Genomic DNA, 23,550 nt, shown 5'->3' on the forward strand with positions numbered 1-23,550 from the left:
CTTGCATCTCAATACTGTTGATGATAGTCTCACTGTTTCTCAGGAATATAATCCAAAGCTTAGGTTGAGTCATAATGAGTCTCTTAACTAAGAGAGCAAAGAAACAGTATAGAGTGTAATAGGTGAGAACTATGGGTGGCAAAGGGGACTTTGGCTATTTTCAGGGCTGCCTAAAACTATCATTAACCAACAGACAAGAATAATATTAAACAAGCTGAACTAAGAGTGGAAATTCCATAGGCAGATGCACCCGTGAGAGAAAAAATTGAAGATTTAGCTCTAAGGGGTGTAACATAACAAAAAACCTCATGCAAATGAAGAGACAACATGACATGTATGTGGTTCAGCTTAATTTTTTTGTATATTCAAGGGGCCAGGCTGTGGCACACCTGGATAAACACACACATTACAGTGCACAAGGACCCATGTTCAAGTCCCCACTTCCCACCTGCAGGGGGAAAGCTTCACAAGTGGTGAAGTAGGGATGCAAGTGTGTCTCTGTCTCTTTCCCTTTCTATCTCCCCTCCTTTCTCAATTTCTCACTATCTCTATCCAGAGATAGATAAATGAAAGAATATAAAGAAAAAAATTATATAATTAAGTGATCACATAATATTAATAATATTAACTCTCATTTCTTCTTTGTGGTCTATACAAGACTGGAACCCCCCTCCAAAAAATAAAAATAACTTACAAGTTCTTTTTATATAAGAAGCAGAATTTTAAAAAAGTTTATTAAAAGGGCTTCTGGAAAAGATGAGCAATCCCTTGACGAATGTGTTTGGTTTTGATGCTGTAAATGATGGGATTCATGACAGGAGGTGCTAGGAGATAGATGTTTGCCAAAGTGACATGTACAATTGGAGGTGCCTTCTTAGCAAAGCGGTGAGTCATGGACACTCCCACCATAGGTACAAAAAGGACAAACACAGCCAAAATGTGAGACAGACAGTTATTGAGGGCACGGAGCCTTTCAGCCCGGGAGCCAATTTTCAGGACACTTCTCAGGATGAGTGCATAGGAGAGCACAATGAGCAGGGGGTCTAGTATTATAATGAACATTATCAGCAAGAAGCCATGCCAGTTATTGAGCGTGGTGTCGGCGCACACCAGGCGAATCATGTCTTGGTGGAGGCAGTAGGAATGGAAAAGATGATGGGAACTACAAAAGGGAAGTCTTCTCAACAGGAACAGTGGGGGAAGTACAGCCACAACACAGCGGACAACAATGGCTATTCCTATATTGCTGACTACCTGGTGGGTGAGGATGGAGACATAATGGAGAGGCCGGCAGATTGCCACGTAGCGGTCAAAGGACATGGCCAACAGCACAGAGGATTCCATGAAGGAGAAGGTGTGGATAAAGAAGAACTGAGCAAAGCAGGCATCAAAGCTGATCTCTGAGACACCAAGCCAGAGTATTCCCATGACAGTAGGCAGTGTGGTTAGTGTTAGCCCCAGGTCTGTGAGGGCCAGCATAGAGAGGAACAGGTACATGGGTTCATGCAGGGAAGGCTCTGTCCAGATGACTGCCAGGATAGTGGTGTTTCCCAGGATGGATACAGTGTACAAACAGCAGAAGGGGATGGAGATCCATATGTGAAAGACCTCAAAGCCAGGGATGCCCATGAGGATGAAACAGAACGGATCTTGACTGGAATTAGTAACCAGAAACATGGCTGGGGGAAGCGGCTGGGGGAACAGAGTTCTTTGCCAAATCTGTGAAAAGTGGAAACAAAGGGATTCAAGTAAATGTTCTATGAACTCTAGAAACCTCCAGTATGTTCTCAATGAAAGTACAGGTAAAGTGAAAGAATTAGGAAGTGAGTGAGCAAAATTCTTATCTTGATAGATTCTGTTCAGAGTTTGTCACAGTTTGTTAACCACTTCAGGAAGAAGCTTCTAGTTTTCACCCAGGAACATGTGTGCCTATCTAGCAAATAGTTCGAGCTTTACAACAAGAAGGCGTGGGTATGTTCTATGACTGTTGGAGAGAGCAACTGTGGAGAAGAGATTACTACTGGACAGTATTCAATGTCATAAGGCAGAACGAACTAGAAGCCCTAAACGTAAAAAAAAATGCAATCCCAGTGCACTAACTGACTTTGTGAAGTAACAAATCTAAGAAAAGAGAAATGAAATGAGGTTTGAAAAGCCTGGATGGGACTCTGTGGTAATGATGATGGAAGAGGACTGAGAATGGGGGACAGAGAGTCTTACAGACACCTGCCAATGGGGAGATGAGAAGTTGTACGTAGGTGTTAACCACTGTACTGTAACCTATTCATCTCTGTCCCAAATAAAGTGTAAATAAATAACAGGTTGTTAAACAGGATGCATATTTTCAGAACTTAAGTGGTGGGAAAAAGATATTTAAAGCTAGGTGGTTTGCTGAAGGGACCGAGAAACTACATGAGTTAAATGGAGAACTGCTCTGCTGCTAGACACCTGTCAGAGGACTTGTATTAACACATTGGCTCAGACAGGACTTTCAGGAAAGAATACAACACTAAGAACCATCTATGCGGAGTAGTCTCTTAGCATTAGATTATGGCAATTTCAGGTTTTTTTCAATCAGCTAAAAAAAATTCATTGATAATCTGTTTCTCAGACATTTTCCTGTGCTTTCTCTGAAGTCACAGTACTATAGTATTGTGTCCTTCCCCACAAAATGGGAACTGTTACTTGGGAATCCTTGATTACTAAGAGGCATTAGGGCATTATCTTAAGCACTCTGCAGGGACCAGTGGGTGGCACACTCAGTTGAGGAAAACATTATCATGTATAAGGACCTGGGTTCAAATCCTGGCTCCCTACCTGCAGAGAGGAAATGCGCAAGCAGTGAAATGGGGCTACTGTGTGTGTGTGTGTGTGTGTGTGTGTGTGTGTGTGTGTGTGCGCGCGCGCGCACGCGTGTGCGTGTCCCTCTCTCCCTCCCTCTCTTTCTCTCTCTCTCTTCCTTTTCTTAATTACTCTTGGCCCATCAAATTAAAGCAAGTGAAAAATAGCCAGTAGTAGTCTTGAAATTCTTGTGCAAGCACCAAACCCTACCTATAACCCTGGTGGCAAAAAAAAAAAGAGAGAGAGAGAGAGAGAGAGAAATATTCTGAAGACAGGGAAATTGAGGAAGCAAGAGAAATAAAGACTGGAGAAAATCCTTGGCTCAAGAAAAAAGAATTTCTTCCTACTCATGATCACCTTACTATCTCTAGTCAGTTATCTTCAGAGCCCCAGCAGATTCTCTGTTACTGAGAGATGCTTCTCTCTATGCCATTCCTCTCACAGTTATGTTACCCACAGAAAACTCCCTTCAGCAATGGAATACTTTCACATTCATAGACCACAGTCTAGAATCCTGGATCACACCTCCCAAGCTTCCTTCAGCATGACCTGTTCTTCCCTCTTTGTGTTCAGTTCAAAGAAATAATTTCTGATGAGATCAGGCATGTTCAGGGTGGTATGGCCATAGATAAGAAATCATTTCTCTTCAGCCTCTTTTTCTATCCTACCCTTTCCCTGGCACTTCATAACCAAGTACTTACTTTGGGAGTATCTTTTTGCTAGTTATCTTCCGTTTTCTACAGAACTCCTCAACAGATTGTGAACAGGGATATTTATAGAGGTTCCTACAAGTCCTCAGGGAAGGGAACAAGGAGCCTGAGGGACATAAGCAAAGACAATGTGTGTGGCATAGACAACTCTGAGCCATATGTAGAAAAGGGACACAGGGAAGAGGAAGAACATTTCAAACTGAGTTTTCAAGGACAACCTGGACATAGCCAAGATCAAAATCTAGCCATGAAAACAAACGGTTCTGTACAAGTAGTTTCTCTAGATGTTTTTGACACATAAATTCTGAACTTCTATTTAAAGGGAAAGTTTATTAGGAGATTTTCTTAGTACAGTATTTTTTTCAACCAGAGAGTTGGTGCAGCTATAGAGTGCAGGAGTTGTAGCCATTAGATTCCAGCTTTAGTCCCTGACACCACAGATACCAGAGCGAAACAGTAGCTGCTTAGGAAACACTGGTTGTGTAAGTGGATGTCCAGAGCTCTGTGCATGACTAAGACTGCGGTCTCTGGGCATATGCATGAGGTCTACTGAATAGCCCCACTCTGAATAGAGAGGCACATTCACTTTTTAATTTATTTATAAAATGGAGGTATTGATAAGACCATAGAAAGAGAGGTACAACTCCACACAGTTCCCACCACCAGAACTCTGTATTCTATCCCCTCCCCTGATGGCTTTCCTATTCTTTATCCCTCTGTAAGTATGGACCCAAGGTCATTGTGGGGTACAGAAGGCAGAAGGTCTGGCTTCTGTAATTGCTTCCCCGCTGAACATGGGCATTGGCAGGTCAATCCATACTCTTGGCCTGCCTCTCTCTTTCCCTAGTGGGGCAGGGCTCTGGGGAGGCAGGCTTCCAGGACACATTGGTGGGGTTGTCTGCCCAGGGAAGTCATGCTGGCATCATGGGAGCATCTAAAACCTGGTGGCTGAAAAAGAGTTTAGGTATAAAGCAGAGTAAATTGTTGACTAATGATGAACTTAAAGGAGACAATATTGCAGGTGAAGACTGAAGACTCGGGCGTCTCCATTTTGGAAAAAGCTAGTAGGTCTATTTTAGGTATATTCCAGGGGGCCCATAACCCTACTAGTTTTTGCCTGAGCTTGACATCTAACATGCAGGTGAACTAAGTTATTGTCTGGGGAGATGGTGTCATAGTTGGAACAAGAACTAGAAAGCTAGATCAGGGAAGAGAATAGCTTCCAAATATGGTGAAATTATATAAACATTATAAACTGTAAACCCCATTGATTTGATCTGGGGCCCATAGTCAGTACAGGAGCCCATGCAACCTCTGCATCTCTGTAGGTCAGAGCTGGCACAGCTAGGAACGTTACCAGAGCACTGCTCAGCTCTGGCTTATGGTGGTGCAGATGATTGAACCTGGGTCTTTGGAGCCTCAGGCATGAGAGTCTCTTTGCATAACCATTATGCTATCTAACCCCATCCTTGAGAGGCACATTCATTACTCAACTTTAAACACCAACATTGCTCTTGTAATAAATATTAGACTCATTCTCAAATGTGAGAGCTTAGCGTCAAGGTTCTGCTGGAGCAATCGATCATCACCACGTGCTGAGGAAATTTGCTTAGACTCAGAGTCATTTGCAGCAGCCGACAGAACCCAGTTGAAGAAAGTGGAGAAACAGGAGAAGTGGAAGTGAGTCAAGAAATTAACCCTTAGGGTGATGAGTTCCTGATTGAAAACATATGTTACAATACTCAAGGACTCAGATTCAAGCCTATAGTCCCCACCTGCAGTGCGTCAGCTTCATGAGCAGTGAGGCATTGTTGCAGGTGTTTCTTATCTCTCTCTATTTCCCCAGCTCCACTCATTGTCTTTAGCCAATAAATAGATAAATAAGATATAAAAATATGTATACAAAAAAAGAGAAGTTAGACAGCAAGAATGGAAGGAGGGACAATGGATGGTTCGTGCTGGATACTCGTGTGAAAACACAGCAGCATAGGAACAACTGGCCTGCTGTCCCCAGGAAATACGCCCAACTCCTTCTTAAGTCTACTCTAAGATAGAGATGCCTCATCTAACCCCTTTCACTTAGGACTTGTCTAAGACCTACTGACACTGATAGGTGGATTCAGTCCTTAGAAAGTAAAGAACAGTGCCATAGTTTGGTCTCCACCTAGACTTCCACATATGTACTTCAGGGCAAAGATACATCGTTTTTCAGGACCTGTCAATTCTTTGTCATATATGATCGTCTCAGTTGTTGTGCCTGGTCTACAGATACATAATTTTTTTAAAAGAAAAAAAGCAACTTCACTGAATAGCGTGAAACTAAAAAAGATGAAACTGCTTGCTTGATGTGGTATATTGGGATTCAACTACATGGGATGACTGAATTTTAAAGGCCTTTGAATTTACTTCATGCTACCATGCAAGAGGAAGAATTCATTTATACTGGAAAATATGCTAGTGACTTGTCACATGCCTAGAAAACTATATCTCCCCCATTGTTTTCCCGGCTTGTTACTGATAGGCTGGTATATTTTCTCATTCCTTTAGAAAGTCTTTCCAAAGCTTTAAAATCTGATTTTAATTTTTTTTCTTGCCTGGGAGGTTTCAGATTCAATCTCTGGCACTATCATAAGCAAAGTTCTGAAGAAGAAGAAGTAGGAGAAGAAGGATGGAGAGGGAAAGGGGGAGAAGGAGAAGAGGGAGAAGAAGAAGAAAATCTGGTGAAGTTAACATACTTGGTAGTTTGCCTACCCTTCAGGAAAAGAACCCAGATTAAGTGTGGTCCCCACAACCCTGGTGGAAGCTCTGATGCTTCCAGGTCTTTTTCTTTCTCATTCTCCCTCTTTTAGTCTGTCTCTTTCTGACTGAAAAAGTTGTTCTGGAGCAGGGAAGCCCCCAGACTGGTGTGGGAGGTACTGCAGAGAAAGGTCAAAGAAGAGACTGCCAGAAAAGACCTTCTTACTTTAGTTTATTTTTTTATAACAAGAACACTACTCAGCACTGGTTTTTATGGTGGTGTGGCGGATTGAACCTGTGACTTTGCCATTTTCCTGATACTTGGAGGACAGGGAGTTGGTCTGCAATTAAATACAACATTAGGCTGAAGGCTCCTCCTCGTGGTTACATTGGAAAGGCACAGCAAGTATTGCATCTTATTTTCATTCTAGTGGTAGCTGGCCACTGACCCTGTCTGATCCTGCAAGGTGTGGATTATGGGTAGAGGGCCCGTCAGTATAACTTTAGGGGAACCCAGAAAAGTATATCAAACTCAAATATGGTCCTCTAATTCTCCCACAGATTTTCTTATTCTCTGATATAGGATAGATTCAGTCAATCTTGCTGTCAAGGGGATAAGGGGAGAGAGAGAGAGAGAGTTGAAATAAGAGAGAAATTTAAGGGGTCAGGCAGTGGCATATCTGGTTAGAGCACAAAAGGACCCAAGCTCAAGCCCACAGTCCCCACCTGCAGGGGGAAGGTTCACAAATGGTGATGCAAGGCTGCAGGTGTCTCTCTGTCTCTCTCCCTCTCCCCCTCCCCCCTCAATTTCTTTCTGTCTCTAGCCAATAATAAATAAATAAAAATTATTTTTTAAAAGAAATAAATTTAAATATTACTTGAATCTAGTAGTTTTATTTTCTTTTTTAAATATTTATTTATTTATTCCCTTTTGTTGCCCTTGTTTTATTGTTGTAATTATTGTTGTTCTTATTATTGATATCGTTGTTGTTGATAGGACAGAGAAATGGAGAGAGGAGGGAAAGACAGAGAGGGGGAGAGAAAGACAGACACTTGCAGACCTGCTTCACTGCTTGTAAAATGACTCCCCTGCTGGTGGGGAGCTGGGGGCTCGAACCAGGATCCTTATGCCAATGCTTGTGCTTTGCGCCACATGTGCTTAATCCACTGCGCTACTACCTGACTACCCAGTAGTTTTATTTTCTATAACACATGCTGAGAATGAAGTATAAATCCGTGCTAGCTCTCGCCACCAGAAGAATGAGGAAGGGCAGAAGAAGAGCAGTGTTGCCAAAGGACTTTGCTTAGGAATTGTTGAGAGGTTTCCCATACACTCACACTTGAGTAAGAGCCTGGAGAAGCCTACCGCACTGGCCCAGACATGCACTTTGGGTGAATGTGCAAATAAAAGCTTTTCACTTGGTTGCCATCTGGACTTGGTGATACAGTGACTGTCCAATGCAATGAATGAAAATGAAATTTCTTACTAAAATAAACACAGAAATAGACTTGAACAGAAAAAAGCACCTTCCTTCATGGAGTGATAATTATGGCAACTTAAGAATGAAAAACTTAACTTTTAAAAAAATTATTCATTTTAATGATAGAGATACAGAGAGACACACCAGAGCACTGCTCAGCTCTGACTGATGCTGGCATTGGAGATTGAACCTAGAACCTCTAAGCTTCAGGTATGAAAGCATTTTGCATAACTGTTATGCCATTTCCCCAACCCAGGATGAATGACTTTAAAGAAGCTGATGTGGATAATCTTCTTCATAAAACCCTTGCAGCCTCTTTGGCAAATGGCGTCTGTATCCTAATGAATGAATGGAGGAGCGGATGAGGTGGCAGGTAATGGGGAACCGCTTCTCCATAAAGCAGGAGAGTGGGTCAGCCTCTGACAATCGGCCTCCAACAATCCCATGGAGAACAAGTGAGAGGCTCCTGTCCACAGGGCCCCCAGCCCTGGGGACCATTTGTTTGTCCTCAGCTTCTCTCACCTGGAGCCAGGGCGTCACATACGCACAGAGGAAGAAACGAACATAAATGTCTGTCAGATGACCACAGCTCGATACTTCCCACCCACCCTGGTGCTAACCTTGTCTGCTCTGAGCCTGGAAAGAAGATGTCCTGGGCTCTGCTTGTTTAGAATTTACAGCGACTGGTGAGTCTCTGTGGCTGTCCTGTGCCAGAGTTTCAGTGTCATCTCTGAGGAGATCGTGTGAGAGGAGAGGACAAAAAGGGAGGGGGTGTGTCTAAATGTCCATGCATAGAAAATAGAAAAAAAAAAGAGGTAGCTGATAACAAAGTTGATGCTAATCATGTATCTGTTTATATCGGTAGGGATAGCATCGAAACTGAAGAACTAGTAACCAGAGATAAGCCTATGTTCTTCAGGACATTAATTCACCAGAGGACACCAGCCTGAGTCTCCTCAGTCCTCAGCCCATGCTCAACACCTCTCAGTTTAGCCCCATGTTCTACCTCACTGGCTAGCCAGGATTGGAAAACATCGAACGCTGGGTTTTCATCCCCTTTTTCTGTATGTACTTGGTGGCCATCGCAGGAAACTGTTTCATTCTGCTGCTTATTAAGACCAACCCTCGGCTACACACACCTATGTACTACTTACTGTCCCTGCTGGCCCTCACTGACCTGGGACTGTCAGTGCCCACCTTGCCTACCACTATGGGCATCTTCTGGTTCAGTTCCCATTGGATCTACTTTGGAGCTTGCCAAGTCCAGATGTTCTGTATCCACTCATTTTCCTTCATGGAGTCTGCAGTGCTCCTTGTCATGTCTTTTGACCGCTTTGTGGCCATCTGCCATCCCCTGAGGTACTCAGTTATCATCACTGGCCAGAGAGTGATCAGGGTAGGCTTAGTTGTCATCCTGAGGGGACCTGTGTGTCTTGTTCCCATTGTTCTTCTCCTGAGGGCTTTTCCCTACTGCGGGCCTCAAGCCCTGTCCCATTCTTTCTGCCTCCACCAGGAAGTGATACACTTGGCCTGCGTAGACACTACCTTCAACAACCTGTATGGGCTGACCCTGGTGGTGTTCACGGTGATGCTGGACTTGGTGCTCATTGCACTGTCCTATGGGGCCATCCTGCACACTGTGGCAAAACTGGCCTCCCGACAGGAGCGGCTCCGAGTCTTCCAGACCTGTACCTCACACCTCTGTGCTGTGCTGGTGTTCTTTGTGCCTGTGACAGGGCTGTCCCTTGTGCACCGATTTGGCAAGAATGCCCCACCTGCTGTCCACCTTCTAATGGCGAATGTCTACCTATTTATACCACCCATGCTTAACCCTATCATATATAGTATTAAGACCAAGGAAATACGCCATGCCATCAGTAAACTCCTGGGTATTAGAAAGGTCAATTCTGAGTCCTAGGGCTGAAACCTTATTGGGTATCCTGAAACAATCTCAATGCCAATTATCTATTGTATTGAGTATCGGTTTTCACATTCCATGTTCCTTGACATATTTTTCCACTATTCTAAATTAATATGGGTAAATTTCTCCTCTGAGTTTTGGGTTAGGAATTTTGACCTTTTCTTGCCTGTCTTGTCCTTTCCCAGTGATGAAACATAGCACGTTGGTAGTTTGAAAAATTACCTAGAGAAACACTCTCTTGTGGACCATTATCAATGCAAAAACCAAAGCCCTGTGACACTGGTGGAAGCTTTGATGGTATCTTTCCTCCTTTTCTCCCTTTTTCTGTCTCTCTCTTTCCATTTGGAAAAGCTTTATATGAATGATGAAGTTCCACTGGTGATGAAAGGAAGTAAAGGAAGAAAGAAAAAGAGAAATAAAGAAAGGAAGAACTCACTGAAGTTAGATGTATTCATTCTATTAAAATATTTGGTGTAAGCTGGCTTATTCAACAGTGCTAACTCCAATAAGTGATGTTATTAATATTGTTATGCCTCTCTAAATCTTTGCAGATGATATTATGATTGGAAAACATATTTTTTGAATGACTTAAATGCATTTAATTTTATGTCTTGCTTAGTAACAGCCCTGACTCTTTGTATATCTCCCTGTGGAGAATGTTGGCTCTAGTGAGAGAACCGCTCGCTGGTAAAGAATGCCTGTTAAATCCTTGTATCTCCTGTGAGGTCTTTCTTTTACAATGAAAAGGATCAGCCCTTTTCACATCATTCTTCTGTAAAAGGCAATGATTTTCTTGAAGAGATTATGTCTTATAAAGAGTTGCATTCCTTGAATTGGATTTGGTGCACTACACCAAAGTAAAGGACTCTGGAGTTGGGGGAGTGTTCAGGTCCTGGAACATGATGGTGGAGGAGAACCTAGGTGGGGCAAGAGGGGAGGTTAGAGTATTATGTGAAAAACTGAAAAATGTTACATATGTACAAACTATAGTACTTTATTGTCTACTGTAAACTCATTAATCCCCCCAATATAGGGAAAAAATCATGTGTTTGACAAACCAACAAAAAAAGCCTTGTATCCAATTTTATTACTTGAAGCTTGCTCTATATATTTGCTGAATGCATAAGAACAAATAACTAATTACCTAGAAGGAACAAGAGTCAAAGTTTGTCTGATCATAAAAAAGAAGGATGAGGCTCGACTAATATTCTTTATCATCACCAGAGCTTCACCGCTCTGAAGTGATTTTTTTGTCTTTTAGACAGTGAGAGACAGAGACAGACAGACAGAGGGAAAGACACTACATCACCACAGCTTCCTCCAGTGTGGTAGAAGTCAAATTCAAACAGGGTCACAAATGGCAAAGTGGACACACTAAACCAATACATGTTAATGTAATAATAACAGTTGTTGGGAAACAAGAAGGAAAATGTATCTTATCTGTTGAAGTACCTTAAGGAAGTACTGATGGGTCATTAAGTTTCCATGGAAGTTAGACAGAGCATGCAAAGCCTAAGTTCTGGGAGGAACTTAGGTGTTTGACAGACCTGCATCTGTCTAGGGAATTTCCTCTGAAGAGCCAATGCTCAAGGGAGAAAGGCAGGCAATCTTATAACCACGTGTGTAGCACCACTCCTGTGTCAACCAGAAGAGGTGGGGAGAGGAGCAAGAAGTGTTACGAGGGTGGGGAAAGACACTTCAGGCAGAAGGGACAAGTAAGTTGTTAAAAAGTCCTTTGGTTTATGGGTAGAGGCAGTCAACCTACTGACTTCTCTGGTACATCTTAGCTTGTGAGTCTCTAATTAGGATTATGAGATTGGGCAGCTTCTTGAATTATGATCAGTCAGTGCTTAGAGTTGCTGTTCTTTAATATCTTTTCCAAAATCTGGGGGGGCAGGTGGTGATGTACCTGACTGAGTACATATGTTACAATGTGCAAGGACCTGGGTTCAAGCCCCTAGTCCCCACCTGCAGGGGGAAAGCTTTGCAAGTGGTGAAGCAAGACTGTGTCTCTCTGTCTCTCTTCCTCTCTACCTCCCACTTCCACTCAATTCCCAGCTGTCTCTATCCAATCAATAAATAAAGGTAATAATAATAAGTCTGGGTGGAAAAAGGGAGCAGAGTTTGTGGCTAAGTCTTGACTCACAGATGAGGAAATTATGAAATGTGATGCTTCCACACCGTCACACCTCTATACACATACTTTTCTTTTGGGGGGAGGGGATTCCTGAAAGACATAGGCATATCATTTCACACTGGTGGACAGAAGGGTCAATGAGCAAGAAGATTGACTCCCAGGCTTGGATGGCCACAGTATAAATGTGCCTCTGACTCCACTTTCCAGAATCTTAAAACACTTCTACAAAGGCCTTATCTGGGTTCAGTCACATTCTCCTTTACCGTGTTGACTTCTACATCACATCATTATCTGAAGGTTGCATCTGTGGGGCAGCTTCTAGTGCCAGGAAAACAGGCAGAACAAGCAGCACAAGGATGTGGGGTTGAGGTGAGGAGCCTTTGCCCATGTTCAGATAAGGCATCAACTGGTGATCAGAGGGATTGTCTTTGGGGCGTGATACAGGACCGTGGCAGGCAAGGAACTGTAATTCCAGAACTCTATCCCAAATGAGGCAGCTTCCAATATTTCATCCCTGGGAAAGGAAAGATGCTAAAGTACAGAGATAGGTGGTCAGTCATTTCACCAGAGAGGTGTCTGATTTTTTTTTTTTCCAAAAACTGTTTATATCTTGGACTTCTAAGGGCTAAGGGGATTCCCATTTGGTGTGGAAAGCACACTTCACCATGAGTCAAGAATCTGGTTCAAGTCTCTGGTACCATATAAAAACATCATATACAAGGAGAAATTTCACAACTGCTTAAATAATGTTGTGTATCTTCCTTTCTCTTTATCTCTTTTATTAGTGATATAGTATGGATTTACAAAATTATAAGCTAACAGGGGTACAACTCTATACCATTTCCACCACCAGAGTTCTGTATCCCCCGTTGAAAGCTACAGCAGGTCTCCTAAGGTTGCAGATATGAGTTAACTATTATATCCATATATTATTAACTATTATAATCCAACTATTTATCTATTATACTATTTAACTATTATATCCAACAATTTATCTACATTTGTCCATTTTTTCCTATGGTCCCATTTTTCCTCCATTCCAAGTCACACTTTCACTTATTACAACATCCAAATGTCCTTCTTTTTTTCTTCTTCTCTCTCTGAGTCCTGATAGAGTTGGAGTTCAGAACCCTTTGGTCATCCTACCCCACCTAAACCACCCCCACACATACACACAGAGAGTATGGACAACAATTCTTTTTGGGGTATAGAAAGTGGGAGTTCTGGCTTCTGTAATTGCTTCTCCACTGAGCACAGACATTGGTAAGTCAACCCATACCCCCAGCCTATTTCTATCTTTCCCAAGTGGGGCAGGACTCTGCAGAGGTGAGGCTCCAGGACATATTTGTGCAGTCCTCTTCCCAGGGAAGTCAGGATAGAAGCATGAGAGCATCTTCAACTTGGTAACTGAAAGGCAGGAAGATATAAAGCAGGACAATTTGTTCAATAATCAGGAACCTAAAGGTCAGAACAAAGCAGATGAGAATAGGGATCTTAGCATCCTTCCCGTCTTTCATGTTTCTTCCATCAGTTCCTTCCTGCCTGACCATGTTGCCATTCCTCGCCCTCTCCATTACCAAATTCTCCCTCTTGTGTTTACATGCTCTTTCTTGTCATTTCTTTACTCATATATTAAAGAGAAGAAAAGTTTGTTTCTCTATAACAAGAGGGATAAAGGGTAAAAGAAATGGGGAAAATACCAAGAAAATCAGTTAGAAAACAAAAAAAAAGTGGTGGCCTTTAAGAAGGTCAATGCTATAGAGTAAATTGGTATGGTTTTTTGGGAGGAATGTCCTCCTTCCCAGCAGGACATGGGAAGATATTTGGAGGTACCAGTCACTGGCAAGTCACAGTGAGGGATGCACACTGGCAAAATAACTCACCTGGATAGTTCTCTGTTTCATTGTGTGTGACCCAATTTGGAGGCTGCTCCCACCTCATTGGAGGAAGATTTGGTGCTGGAGTGTCTTTTACTCTTTTTTTATATATATCTGTCAATCTATCTGGCTAGCTAGCTATCATCTGAGTAACTACTGTCTAGCTAGCTAGCTAGCTTAAAAGACATCTTGGAGTTGTGAAGTTATGAGGATGACAAAAAACTGGGACTTGGGAGGTAGTAAGGTCCAGGATAAATTCTACTGTAAACAATAGAATTTCTGAGAATCTAGGTATTCTGCTGATACAAAACTGTAAATATTTTTTCTAAGTTTTTTAAAAATTATCTTTATTTATTTTTTGGATAGAGGCAGCCAGAAAGCAAGAGGGAAGGGGGTGATAGAGAGGGAGAGAGACAGAGAGACACTTGCAGCACTGCTTCAGCACTTGCAAAGCTTTCCCCATGCAAGTGGGGACCAGGGGCTTGAACCTGGGTGCTTGTGCATTGTAGCATGTGCACCCAACTAGGTGTGCCACCATACTGTCCCTATTTCTTTTGAGTTTAAAGAAAAACTTTCACCAACCCTCACAAGCCAATGTGGAGAAAAGCTGTGTGGGATCTTTTTTTTTTTTTTTTTAAATTTTTTTTCTGTGTGGGATCTTAAGGTCACTGAGGCCAGAAGAGGATTGGATGGAAGTAATGGGGGAGGAGGGCAAGCATGGAAAAACAGGGCAGTAGTGAGCTGAAAGTTCCCTGAGTCCAGGAATACAAGGAAAGACTGGCTAACAAGAGTGGTGCCCAGGCAAGGCAGCAGGGCTCATGCTCACTGGTTCAGTAACTTTTAATGCTGCTTTCCCAGAGTGAACTCCTATGAATGAGATGCCTACCCTCTCCACTGCCAACTTGAGCTACTCTGCATTTCAGCTGACAGGCTTCCCTGGCTTGGAATGGGCTCACCACTGGATCTCACTGCCCATTTTTGCAGGCTACCTCGTGGCCTTGCTGGGCAATTCCACCATCTTGCATCTGGTTCGAACTGACCCTTCCCTCCATCAGCCTATGTACTACTTCCTGGCCATCCTGGCCGTGACAGACGTGGGCCTGTGCATGTGCACCCTGCCCTCGGTGCTGGGCGTGCTGTGGTTTGACGCCCGCAGGGTCGGCCTGGTGTCCTGTGTCCTGCAGCAGCACTTCCTCCACTCCTTCTTCTTCATGGAGTCGGCCGTGCTCTTCGCCATGGCCCTGGACCGGTTGGTGGCCATCCGATTCCCACTGCGCTATGCGGCTATGCTCACAGGCCCCCGGGTGGCTCTGGCGGGCGCCGTGCTGGGCATGCGGAGCGCCATCATCACCGCGGCACCCTCGCTGCACCTACTGAAGTTTGACTACTGTCGCCCTGGGGCGCTCTCCCATGCTTACTGCCTGCACCAGGACATGATCCGCCTGGCCTGCTCTGACACCCGCTTTAACAGGCTCTACGGGCTCTGCATCATCATGCTGGCCATGGGCTCCGACGTCCTCTTCATCGTGCTGTCCTACACTGTCATCCTGCGCACCGTGCTGGCCATCGCCTCCTCAGGCGAGCGCTTCAAGGCCCTCAACACTTGCGTCTCCCACCTCCTGGCTGTGCTCTGCTTCTATGTGCCAGTGCTTGGACTCTCCATTGTGCACAGGTTTGGACATCACCTCTCACCCCTGGTGCACATCCTTATGGGGACCATCTCTGTGCTCTTCCCACCCCTGATGAACCCCATTATCTATAGCGTCAAGACCAAGCAGATCAGAAAGGCCATTCTCAAGGTGGTCTCACTGGGAAAGTTACAATAAGCAGCTGCGGGTGAAGTGGGATAATTCAAAATGAGGGGATGACTGAAAAGTGCCTTTCTCTAGCCCTCGTACAGCAAGGCACTTCCTGTTTACTTGTTTTAAGACTGATCAATCAAGTGGACATCATGAATGGACCCCACTGTTAAAAATCAAATAAAGCTGATGCTTATTACTACTCATGTATATACTGAGTGGCACAAATTCACTATTTTCTTACCCAAAATACTAATTTTTAACGTAAATATTTGCCAAGTTTAAAGTAATGCTTGTGGACCAGGAGGTAGCACAGTGGATAAAGCATTCATCTCAGTCATTATATTTGCTAGACTGATGCTCTGGTTCTCTCTCTCTCTCTCTCTCTGTCTCTCTCTCTCTCTCCCTTCCTCCCTCATACAAATAAGTAAAGCATTAAAAGAAAAATAAAGTGATTTTTTGCGTCTTCTCCTCTACTGATGTGTCAGAATCCTAATTCTGTATTAATATAATCAGTGATCAATTACTCTGATGATGTGGCAAAGTGAATCATCACTTCAGATGACTTGGATTAATTAGTGAATTTAGCAACATCCCTCACATTATAATCTGTCTGTTATACTCATCCATCAAGGTTAAGTTCACTAGAGATCCAAGAGGAAAATTTCAATATTACCCTTAACCCTTTGTCTGGGACAAAAATGAGGCCGAAGTGTCTGATGGAATTATCATTGTTTTTCTTTAACTCTCCTACTGTGTAAATACACATGGTTTCTGCCTTTTACTTTTATTTCTCTGTATATTCACTGAACCTAAGTAATCTTTAAAAACAAAATACTAATTACAAATACAGACTGTCCATCCAAGAAGTTTAGCTTAAAAAAGAACAAGGTGATAAAAGCTTAATAACATGACTACAAAAGTAATTTAGTGAAATAAACCTCAAAGTATTTGCATGCCTGTAATAAAACATAAACCAAGAAGAAATGGAGAAAGAGGAAAAACTAAGGAGATTGGTAAATTAAGACCCGCAGCGATCAGTGTTGGATTCCACAAACTAGATAATATGAACCTTACGGACTATACTAGAAAATTTATCCATACCCATCTGTACTTGTACTGATACCAGAGAAGGAATTTGGAAAATGCTGAATATGGTGACATAAGTACTCTAGATGAAAGGTTACGAAATATTTGATTGCAAGAAAGATGGTAGTATATTTCACTTTTGTGACTACAAATCTTCCCCAGAGCAATGCTTTTAGGTTCACCTAGGCTCCCACAATCCTGGATTTTTCACTCCCCCAATCAAAACCCTTATCACTTATACTTTTTCTAAACAATTTTTTTTCTTTTGGAAATCCTTTACCTTTCTACATGTTTCTTTGTGGTTAGTGTCAAGAAAAAATATTGATAGAAAGTGAATCAGAGATATACCAGTATATTTCACTTAGTACTGTGATCAATGCAATAACAATTAATTACTATCTTAACAGTGTTTTTTTTATTTTTTATTTATAAATTGGAAACACTGACAAGATCATAGGATAAGAGGGGTACAATTCCACATGATTGCCACCACCAGAATTCTTTATTCCACCCCCTCCTCTGATAACTTTTCTATTCTTTTATTTTAATTTTTATTTATTTTTTATTTTATTTATTTATGAGAGGGATAGGAGAGAGTAAGAAAGAACCAGACATCACTCTGGTACATGTGCTGCCGGGGATCAAACTCAAGACCTCCTGCTTGAGAGACCACCTCCCGGACCACTAGCTTTCCTATTCTTTTACCCTTTGGATTTTTATTTGAATTTTCCTATAAGAATGACTTATTCTGGCTTTAAATGTGATTGCTTTCTCTGACACCCATTTTCTTCATTTATAGAATCAGGAGAAATAGTACAGCTTTTATAAACATATAACGAGGGTTAAAGAATATATTAAGTATGTAACCATTTATAAGTGCTTGTCAAACACTTGAAAGAGCTGTTACCCAAACAAGCATGGTTAACAATAGAAAATCAGCAATGGCTCTCTTCAGAAAAGTTCCTGAAATATGAAGACTAAGGACTAAACTAACAACTTGTTACTATAAAATGTGTAGGATCCAGAGATAGCTGTGCTAAAAAAGTTCATACCTGAGGCTCTGAAGTCCTAAGTTCAATTCCTAGCACCACCATAAACCAGAGCTGACTAATGCTCTGCTATAGAATAAATAATAATAAAGTGTTTAATAAAATAAAAATGTTTTTGCTTCTACCTTTTAATGGAATCTACCATTCAAGAATTATTTCCCTCTCTTGATTCCCATGTAAAGCATATGCTCCCACTCTTATTTATAATATGATAATGTTTACATAAGGATAGACTCATACTGAACTCTGAACTGTAGCTGGCTCATAATCACTGGATAAAAGATATAAACTATTATTAAACAGAGATACCTAAAACTTTTTTTTTGCCTCCATGGTTATTGCTGGAGCTCAGTGCCAGCATTACAACATTACAAATCCTCTGCTTCTGGCGGTCACCTTTGCCATTATACTAAATAGGACAGAGAAGTTGAGAGAAACGGAGAGATTGAAAGGGAGAAAGATGGCTGCAGACCTGCTTCACTGCTTATGGAGAGTTCCCCTGCTGCAGGTGGGCCAGGGCTCAAACCCAGATCCTTGCACAGGTCCTTGCACTTAGGCTGTGCGCTTCACCAGGTACACCACCGCCAGCACTCCCCCCACCCCCCACACTTCCCCTGCCTAAAACTTTTTTTAATCTCATAAAAAGTAGAGTAGAATTATTAAATTTTTTGCCTCCAGGGTTATTGTTGGGGCTCAGTGCCTGCACCATGAATCCACCACTCCTAGAGGCCATTTCCCCCCCTTTTTGTTGCCTTTGTTGTTGTAGCCTTGTTGTGGTTATTATTATTGTTGATGATGTTGTTCGTTGTTGGTTAGGACAGAGAGAAATAGAGAGAGGAGGGGAAGACAGAGAGGGGAAGAGAAAGATAGACACCTGCAAACTTGCTTCACTGCCTGTGAAGTGACTCCCCCACAGGTGGGGAGCCGGGGACTCAAACCAGGATCCTTCTGCCGGTCCTTGTACTTTGTGCCACATGCTCTTAACCCGTTGTGCTACCCCCTAACCTCCTAAAGTGGAATTATTTTCAGAGAGTAAGTTGAAGTACAGTGGAGATAGAATAGGAAGCCTTATATTTTTCTTGGAAAATAAAGAGTATTGGAGCCAGGTGCTGGCACACTTGGTTGAGTGCCCATGTTCTAATGTGCAAGAACCCAGGTTTAAGTCCCCAGTCCCTACTTACAGAGGAAAAGCTTTTCAGGTCATGAAGCAGTGCTGCAGATGTTTCTTTTTCTCTCTCCCTCTCTATTGCCTCTTACTCTCTCAACTTCTGGCTATCTCTATCCAATAAATAAAGATAATTTTTCCAGTTCGAGCCCCGGCTCCTCACCTGCAGGGAGTCGCTTCACAAGTGGCACAAAGCACAAGGACCTGCTTAAGGATCCCGGTTCCAGCCCTGGCTTACCACCTGCAGGGGAGTCGCTTCACAGGCGGTGAAGCAGGTCTGCAGGTGTCTATCTTTCTCTCCCCCTCTCTGTCTTCCCCTCCTCTCTCCATTTCTCTCTGTCCTAACCAACAACAATGACATCAATAACAACAACAATAAAAAAACAAGGGCAACAAAAGGAATAAACACATAAATAAACAAATATAAAAAAGATAAATTTTAAAAAGGGACATCAGATAATCATTAAAGTACTTTGGAAGACTTTTTAAACATATGCTATTGCTCAAATGCATAAGAACGCTACATATGCAATCAGACATAGCTGTACATACACATATTCGTGATCAATAACTATGGAGAAAATTATGCTTGCTTATAGATTCAAGCAAACTTGCAAATAAAGTTCACTGTGAAGGACGATGCTTGTGCATAAACCCAGGACATGTGCATTCATAGATATGTGCTCATGTGTACATCAACATGACTTCACAGTTACACGTGTACATAGAAAACATACCCACATAGACATGAACCTGCATATGGACACACATAGACACATACTCGTCATCTTGTATTTTTTTTCTCAAGATCTGACTCATATTCCCCAAAAGAGCACCTCCTGGGATCCTCTATTCTTGGTCCAATTACTTTTGCAACCCCAGAAACAGAATTTTCTTTTGAGTTTGATTTATCTTTATCTCCCAGGTGACTGGCTGGAAAAAAAATTGGTAAAAGGGGCAGGCTTCCATGATAAATAAGAAGACCTATTAGCCCCAGAGGTTAGTTAGATCTGAAGACCAGGCCTAAGATCAGCTACACTGTAGGGCAGTGTACATTCATGGAGTGGGAATAGAGTTTGCCCTGAAGCCCAGACTAGAGAATCAGGAGGATGGGGAATCTATTCAGGTGAGCTGGATCTGAGGGTTTTCATTCTGGGATGAAGATGATTCCTAACATATTCTATTTTATATTTCCTCTTTCCTTGTGTCACAATAGCCTCCACCCTGGAGAAAGCTTTTGTCCAGGAAGCTTCCTTGTAGCTCCCAATGTCTGTTTCTCCCACATCCTTTCAAATGTAGGACACCTGGGTCAAGGAACCTTCTATTTGTTCTACAACTAGTTGTGTAAAATTATGTGTTTAAATCTACAGTCAGTACTTACATCTATTTATCCTGTCCTTGTTCACCTTCAATACCTAATTCAGGCAGCTGTATCACGTTTAAGACCCGGTTACTCTTATATTATTTTATTTTTTTATTTTTAGAAAGAGAGAGAGAGAAAGCTGAAATAGACCACAGCACTGAAACTTCCTTCAGTGAAGTGGGAACTGGGCCTGAACTTGGGTCAGGTAAACGGTAAAGAATTGCACTGTCCCAGTGAGCTATTCCTGTGGCCTAGGACATGGCTACTCTTAAATCTAATTCATCAATGACATATGTGTGTGTGTGTGTCTGTGTGTGTGTGTTACCTTGTATCATTCTTCTCTCTGTCTGACACTCATCTATACATCCCTCATTTTTTCTGTCATTGGCTTTCTTTCTCTCCTGACTTCATGGTTTTACCACAGTGTTTTTTGGCAACTCATCTGAAATGCCAACACTTCACTTTCCCAAGTTGTCATGTGTGACTAGGTGACTGACTATTTTGAGGAGACAAATAATGGTATGTATGAAGATAACATGCCTGACACAAAGTACCAGATGAATGAGTTTTCCCCTTTCTCAGAATTCTGTCTTGGTTACCAAACATTAGGCTACTTCTCCACCAAACACAAGACTTTAACTTACTCATGTAATATTTACCAGATAACCCTCATGCTTCATTCATGATCTTTAGTCTCTTAACTTTCTGAATTAGTAGCCTCTCATATGTAATAGAATAAAGGGACATACTACATTATGTTTATGTTTATCTTCTACATGAAGACAAAGTTCCTTTGTCACCAAACTTCTGTCCCAGAATAACATCAGTATATTGTAGTCTGTGGCCTCTTTTCTGTGTCTGTTTGTTTATTTATTGCCACTAGGATTATCACTAGGGGGTTGGTGTCTGGCACTACAAATCCACAACTCCAGGTGACTTTTTTACTTTTTGCTTTTCTCGCCTTGCCTTGCCTTGCCTTGCCTTGCCTTGCCTTGCCTTGCCTTGCCTTGCCTTGCCTTGCCTTGCCTTGCCTTGCCTTGCCTTGCCTTGCCTTGCCTTGCCTTGCCTTGCCTTGCCTTGCCTTGCCTTGCCTTGCCTTGCCTTTCTTTCTTCCTTTCTTTCTTTCTTTCTTTCTTTCTTTCTTTCTTTCTTTCTTTCTTTCTTTCTTCCTTCCATCCATCCTTCCTTCCTTCCTTCCTTCTTTCCTTCCTTTCTCTCTCTCTCTCTCTCTCTCTCTCTCTCTCTCTCTCTTTCTTTCCAAACTTGCTCGGACAGAAAGAAATTGATAGGATTTAGAGAGATAGGGAGAGAGAGACATCTGCATTCCCACTTCACTGATCAGAAGGATTTCAGGCTTTTCCCCTGAGGGTAGGAACCAGAGACTTGAACCTGTGTCCTTGCACACATTAATGTGGAAGCTCAACCAGGTGTGCCACCACCTGCCACCCTCCCATTAGTTAAGTCTTTCTGATACGATTACAGCATAGTCTCCATGCTTTGTTTGGAAGAGTTTAAAGACAACTCAGAGAAGGCCTAGACAACTAAAGTGTGAGATACTGTATGTGGTGGTGAATTCTAGAGCGGTGGCATGGGAAAAAGTAGATGAAAGAAGGTGATGAACTACAAAACACACATGGGCAAGACCTCACAGAATAAGTAACTGAGCCAAATAGTGTGAAGACAGTAGTGGAGGGTATATTTACTTAAAAACTATTTTTGGTAGAACTGAATGCCAGAGTTCTTCAGGAAGGAAAGAAGAGGGAAAGCAAGAGAAGGAAAAGGAGCAAGTAGACAGTGAAAACAAAACAGAAATGACAGAACTAACCAGGAAGGATAAGCAAAGTAAAGATGTATGGGGATTTAGATGAGTCCAAGTTGGTAAGTTTCCTGATCGGCACTTCACTGGCATTAAGTACACGTGTTCTCCATAGTGCTTGAACCAGTTTGCATTCCCAGCAGCAGTATAATCGAATATAACAGAATTCTTCTTTCTCTACATTCACAACACTTACTTCGTAGTGTCTATAGAAATCACATATTTTAGAACTAGTTTTCTTCACTTTTTTTCCCCTTAACAATGCCAGTTAACACTAGACAATGAAGATGATGAGACAAAAGTTTAAGTTGAACCCCAGACCACTTCACTCCCCCACCGTACTATTACAGACAGGCATATTGTTCCTCTAACATTACTGTTTACTTTTACATGCCAAGTGATTCTCAGAATGAAGAGTACCACACAGTGACTCACTTTTTATGGGGGCAGTTTTTATTTGCTTGCTTGCCTTTAATGCTCAGATAAGCTTGTGAGATTATTTTAGTATGTATGACAAGCAGTGTCCCCAATAAGTCAACCAGGAAGCAGGACCGAATGATTTTATATACTTGTAATGACTACATAGTAAGATGGGAATAAAAATTCAGTGTGGACATCTTCAGTCTAGACAATTTTAAGAATTAAAAAAATTGACTAGAGGTTAAAAAAAGATAATAATAATAATTACTTGCAAAATAAGAAATGATCTCCATAAGGATCAAGGAAAAATGTTTGAGTGAGAAAATAATTTAGGAAATGAATGTCTGGTTTGTACTGATGATATTATTATTATTGTTGTTGTTTTTATTATCATAATTTGCCAAGTATAACCACACTCATTGAAAGTAGATTGCATGATAACTATTCCATACACATTAATTTGCTTAAACCCTGAGACAAATACTTGCATTGAAGTATATCATATAATTGTTTCTGCCTTAAGCTGGGAAACTAAAGGGAGAGACAGAAAATGATTGCATCAGGATTCCAACTGAAGTAATCTCACTCTAAAGTCTGCAATATCGTCTTCTATAGACACTGTTCTGAAACTCCAAACTGCATGAAGTGAAATCTTGGAGCCATAAGCAAGGTACATGTTTGTAAGTGAATAGTGCACCACAAATAATTCAAGGAAGTTAATAAAAATATATCAAAATCTTAATCGTTATAATAGGAAGTAAATCACTTAGATTATTAGTATGCTAAACTGTTGTGACATGATGATGGTCATTCAAAATGCATCATAGATGCCTCAAATATTAACTAGAAAACCTATCAGAGGATTGAGAGCACAGTGGTTCCCAATCAAAGATTCTTTATGTCCTCTTTGTCCTTTTGTAAGAGGCCCTGTGTTGTCACTGAAGAACTCTCTTATTTGCAAGACATGATTTTGTGTCTTTATTTAGTATTGAATGCTAAATACAACTGGCCCTGTATGTCAGGAAGGACAAAAGTTGGCAAATAACAATCAGACAAAGGAATATCCAGTCCCTCTCAAGTAACCTTTATGCATCTTACTCTAGGCTACATCTCTGGTGTACACTCAAGCAAAATCCCCAGACTGCA

The 23,550-nt window shown here is 41.8% G+C and overlaps 3 protein-coding genes across 3 annotated transcripts; 2 read left to right on the top strand and 1 right to left on the bottom strand.

Moving 5' to 3' along the window:
• Positions 1–735: 735 nt before the first annotated feature.
• On the bottom strand, positions 736–1,677 carry LOC103122876 (olfactory receptor 51Q1-like). The gene has a single exon (XM_007533493.1). The coding sequence runs from the start codon at positions 1,675–1,677 to the stop codon at positions 736–738; it is 942 nt and encodes a 313-aa protein (XP_007533555.1).
• A 2,868-nt stretch (positions 1,678–4,545) lies between these two features.
• LOC103122810 (olfactory receptor 51M1) lies at positions 4,546–9,686 on the top strand. Its single transcript, XM_060175816.1, is given in 4 exon segments — positions 4,546–4,615; positions 5,108–5,231; positions 8,025–8,097; positions 8,688–9,686. Coding segments are annotated over 4 exon segments (1,266 nt in total).
• A 4,886-nt stretch (positions 9,687–14,572) lies between these two features.
• On the top strand, positions 14,573–15,529 carry LOC103122877 (olfactory receptor 51L1-like). Its single transcript, XM_007533494.1, has one exon. The coding sequence runs from the start codon at positions 14,573–14,575 to the stop codon at positions 15,527–15,529; it is 957 nt and encodes a 318-aa protein (XP_007533556.1).
• Positions 15,530–23,550: the final 8,021 nt, after the last annotated feature.

This window comes from Erinaceus europaeus, chromosome 17 (assembly GCF_950295315.1).
Source record: "Erinaceus europaeus chromosome 17, mEriEur2.1, whole genome shotgun sequence".
Lineage (NCBI taxonomy): Eukaryota > Metazoa > Chordata > Mammalia > Eulipotyphla > Erinaceidae > Erinaceus > Erinaceus europaeus.